Raw genomic sequence first — 5,000 nt, 5'->3', positions numbered from 1 at the left:
TTCTCAATAAACCTTTATTTAACAAGGTGGGCACATTTCGATCACGAGATCTCTTTTTCGAACAGGTCGTGGCGGGTCCGGCCCAGACAGCAGCAGAACAGTCGAACAACATGTCTGTCTGCAGGGGCTGCAGGCTGCTGAGCGACGGCTGGAGGTCGATAATGCCGGAACAAATCTCTCGTTTATTGGTGATTAATATTGAGATTAATCGATCATTGAATTGACATCTGAATCGGTGGCCACTTCACAAACACGCCCCCCTATGTGTATCCCGTGGCATCGAGCAATGCGAAATAGGCTACTAGTAGGATCAGTCGTATGCACTGGTTCGCATAGGGGTATTTCTAGCATTCACATGATAGAACAACACCTTCTGCACACGCAATGACAATTAATTAAATAAAATAGACGAAACACTAGATGATAGAAGGAAATCGATTGTTTGCTAGGCGGGCGTAAGTTGAACGGTGCGCAGGGCAATTGGCACGTTTGAAGAATAGTAAGCTGTTACGCTTGCGAGGTATCCGTTTTGTGTGTGTGTGTGTGTGTGTGTGTGTGTGTGTGTGTGTGTGTGTGTGTGTGTGTGTGTGTGTGTGTGTGTGTGTGTGTGTGTGTGTGTGTGTGCGCGCGCGCACGCGCGTGCGTGCGTGCGTGCGTGCGTGTGTGTGTGTGTGTGTGTGTGTGTGTGTGTGTGTGTGTGTGTGTGTGTGTGTGTGTGTGTGTGTGTGTGTGTGTGTGTGTGTGTGAGTGAGTGAAACAAGAATGCTTATACTATTCTGTTTCTTTGTAAATCTGTTCGTTTAATTAATTATTTAGTTTCTCTGTTTGTAGAAACCACAGGAAGAGTTATAATAAAACCATTATCTGCTGTGTGGCTCAGACCAGTGGACCAGCAGCGCTTTAATGAAAGGTATCCCACAGCGGCTGAATGGATCTGCTGTCCCACAGCGAGACCAGCTCTACCATCACCACTGTCCCGGACCCTGAGGAGGACGTGCGGGCCGGTCCACCATTCCTACGACGCTGGAGAAGCATGAGTCCGACGCCTCTATGAAGGATGTATTAATGTCAAACTAATGAGTCTCAGACAGTGTATCGTATATTCCCTCCGAAGTGAACCCTGATTTGAGTTCAGCAGGAGAGGCGACTTCTCCGTTCACACACACTTTTATTAGTCATGCGTCCTGATGAACTCATCTCATTTAATGATATACAAAGACAGAGCTGTTTCTGATCGGGTTTGTTTCGGCTCGTCTGCAAAGACTGACGAGGTCCGCAGCTCGTGACCTCATACCCACACTGCACCATTTAGGGTAGAGCTGTTTTTTAGTTGCTGTTTTATTGTTTATTGTTTTATAGTCATTTCCAACAAGGAACCTCAGTCCCCCGGTGGTATGTGGCAGACTACAAGCCTAGGCTATGCGTGTGTTTTCCCCCTCAACTAAAAGGCTTGGCTGTTTGAGAGCGTTTGAAACCTGAGCTGATCCCTGAACCCAAGAGAATGAGGAGAACTCGGTTTAAAAGAGGAGCTCACCTCAGGTGTAGGCTGACGTCCGTCCGCCTCACCAACCGGTCTGTACAGGCTTACTGCAACAGCTTGGACATTACCCATTCTTTACCCCAACGTCAGAATGCGGGTCATGGTGTTGGTGGTTATCTACTCCATACTCCACAGCCTTTAGTGATGTGGTCCTACACAACCTAAACCATGAGAGAGCCTATAGTCTCATATTTGTTTTATTCAGACATCCCATGACCACCAGTTGAAAAACAAGACCCAGTAGTCTTAGAGGTCTAAACCACATTTTAATGACCATTTGATTTGGATTATTTTGCTGTTAAAATAGGAACTTGCGTGACATTCCCAACAATCGTGTTAAACATGTTTCTATGTTATTCCCCTTCTTGTGCAGAGATACGCCTATAGGCCTGTTCTCAGTCGTCGTTGTGATCATTCATTCGGTGCATGACTTATAGCTGGACTCCCATAGGCTCAGAGCAGGGGTATTTTCAGCTCTGTCAATACATTGCAGGATGGAAAAGATAGAAGGATGTAGAAAAACAGCCTATAGGTCGGGGCTGGGGGCATCCGTGGAGGGGGAGGGGTGGCGCTGGAGGAGGTGGGAGTGGTCGTCGTGAACCCAGCGAGGTTCAACGGGTTCGCGTGTTGCGTGGAATGCCTGGAGGGAAGAGCCTCTTGACTTAGTTCACCCTACAGCCTCGACAAACACACCGTGGTGGAGGTGGTTTACTATTACCAATGGTTAACCACAGCCGAGTTGTTCTGCAGCAACACACACATGGAAAAAAGCGTTGACTTAGTTACTGCTATAATATAACTAGTAGGCCTACCTTGGTGATGGCGCTGTAGGTCAGACCAGGACACTGTGTGTTGTGTGTGTGCGGGGGCAGGGCGGTGGGTTCATGTGTGTGTTGGGGGAAGGGAACACTGGCCTGACTGAATGCATGCCGGAGAGAGGAGAACCCTTAATGTTAGACATACCAGTACAACTGGTACCAGTGCAACTGGTGCAACAAACGGAACACACGGCCAGCTTTTGCAATTAAGGCCTCAATGCGATGATAAAAGCGGCGTGGCCTCACACGGCCGTACAGAGCTTCACCCAGGAGTTTAACCTATGGCCCAGTCCCTCTGGGTCACTGGGTTCACCCTGCAGAGTTCACTGAGGGCTGAGGACGAGGGAGTCTCTGGGAGGACGACAAAGAGGACCTGAAACAAAACAGGGGCCGCGTTTTGTCACGTCTGGTTTGTGCTTTGTCAAAAGCCATATTTGGCCTAAAGATTATTGTAGCCCACTAGACTTGGGACAATATGTAGGCCAACATGGTGTATATCATTTAAAATGGCACTTCACTATAGGCTACGTATAGTGAATATATATGCTATATATATATATATATATATATATATATATATATATATATATAGCATATATAGGCAAATGACGCAATGTATATAGATATATACTATATATAGATATACAAACTCCATATATTCGGACTATTGCGCAATCTGGCTTTGTTTGTGTTCGTGTTGATGTCACATCATTCACACGGAATCAAACACCGTAATGTTTATCCGGGGGGGGAGGGGCGATGTGTTTATTCCTGCTCGGCTCCGAGTTGTAGCGCGTGCGTATGTTTACACCGACTCTACTCTGCCAACACCGACGAGCCGTGAGTGGGCGGGGCCCTGAGTGTCTGGGGAACCCTCCAATCACGGGTCGGTACCGCGATCACTGCTCGGGAGGACTTAACCAATGGCACTCGCGAAGGAGATAGGCACAGCCAATGAAATGACACGACTCGCGCGCACAGATTGTGGGCACGTGGATCCGTGCACATGTTGACACTCGTAAAACCGTGCAGAGAAAGCACGAGCATAGACTAGACCAATGAGCGAGCAGTGTGCGAGCGGAGACAGGACAGTCAGCGCTCCGGCAGCGGCGGAGGGAACCTTGTCAAAGAGCGACGCACGGACCTCCGTGTACACCTACCTGGTATCTACCTGGCTGCCGGGGCTTCGGCGCCCACTTATTTCGCCTTATAGCTGGTGAGAGTTGGTACGTTTTGTTTCCGTTCTGGTTTGTGATTGTTGCATTGAGGTCTACGTTGAGAGCAGAGTCATTTCCGTCCCGCTATTCTGTGTGTCCGCTCCGGTAGCGTAATGTGTTGTATGGGTATGTTTAGATATACGTTCGTTTGTATTGGTATTAATGTAATGTTATTATTGTTTGACCCAAGCATTGTGAAGTAAATGCACAGCTATTACAATATTCGTTATAGCAGGTTTGTAATTTTTTTTTAATATATCTATCTATCTATATATATATAGATATATAGATAGATATATAGATATATATTTGTTCAAATATACAAACCTAAAATGTCTGGTTAATAGGCTATTTGAGCAAATGCATGCCGGTAAGTCACATTTGTTAGTCTTCGTGTCTGGGAGACAGACCAAAATACGAGGCGCAGACTCGTTCCGCTGTAGACCGCCCCTGGTTAGGGCTGTGCCCACGTGACGGGAGTCGGACCAGCAGCCGCTCGGGCGTCACAACGCTGCACCGACTCAAGCGATATGAAGTGCTGAAAAAAGATTTCCGTTTCTGATAATGGTACGCGTAATAACATACCGTCTATCAAGTGATGACTATGACATCATGCATGGAACGGTACATATTAGAGTAAAGCGGGGTTCTCTGGGTAAAAATAATTACATTTCGATTTACAAAATGCAATATCCGATGGCTTAGTTATTCTTCGCATGTTTGCGGTCAATGTGTGTTATAGATGATGCCTTAGCTAAGACACCGCTTTAGCGGAGTTGACCCCGGAACTGTAGACACTTAAAAACTGTAGAGAGAGAGAGAGAGAGAGAGAGAGAGAGAGAGAGAGAGAGAGAGAGAGAGAGAGATGAGGACATTAAAAAGGTAAATTACAAATTTCCCCTAGAAAACCTGTATGATAAGAACACATACACATTCCCTGGCATGGGTGTGCTCCCAAATACCAGGAAGAGCAAAAGTAGTGAGAAAGTGAGAAGAGAGGAAGGGAGCTGCGGAGAGCGGAGGGGGCGGGTCCTGTGTGAGGGACAGACAGAGAGCTAGACAGGGGGCGGGGCCAGGGCCCGCTGGAGGCTACAGAGACAGCCCCCCCTCCCACCTCCCATCACTCCCTCCCTGTCTCCACTCCTCAGTGAGACCTGCCCTAGCATTGTGCGCCTCCCCACCCCCGGCTCTACCACCCCACCACCACACCACGCTAACTAGGACACCCATGCTCCCACCATTTTGAAACCGGGTTAATGTAGTCTCCTCTCAAGAGGCCGGTCTGATACACACACACACACACACACACACACACACACACACACACACACACACACAGAGCATACACTGATACACACACACACACACACAGAGCATACACTGATACACACACACACACACACACACACACACACACACACACAC

At 47.8% G+C, this 5,000-nt stretch overlaps 1 protein-coding gene across 1 annotated transcript in view; it reads left to right on the top strand.

Moving 5' to 3' along the window:
* Window positions 1-928: 928 nt before the first annotated feature.
* LOC311351677 (uncharacterized protein) overlaps window positions 929-5,000 on the top strand; it is a gene marked incomplete at both ends in the record, with an annotated part of 8,653 nt that continues 4,581 nt past the window's right edge. Inside the window, one exon of the mRNA XM_084471844.1 lies at window positions 929-1,004. Coding sequence (XP_084327970.1) covers window positions 929-1,004 — 76 coding nt within the window. The remainder of the gene's footprint in view (window positions 1,005-5,000) is intronic.

Source organism: Micromesistius poutassou (assembly GCF_964030765.1).
Source record: "Micromesistius poutassou genome assembly, chromosome: 8".
Taxonomy (NCBI): Eukaryota; Metazoa; Chordata; class Actinopteri; order Gadiformes; family Gadidae; genus Micromesistius; species Micromesistius poutassou.
The sequence above is the reverse complement of the archived record's forward strand: the minus strand, read 5'-3'. Positions and strand labels throughout refer to the sequence as shown.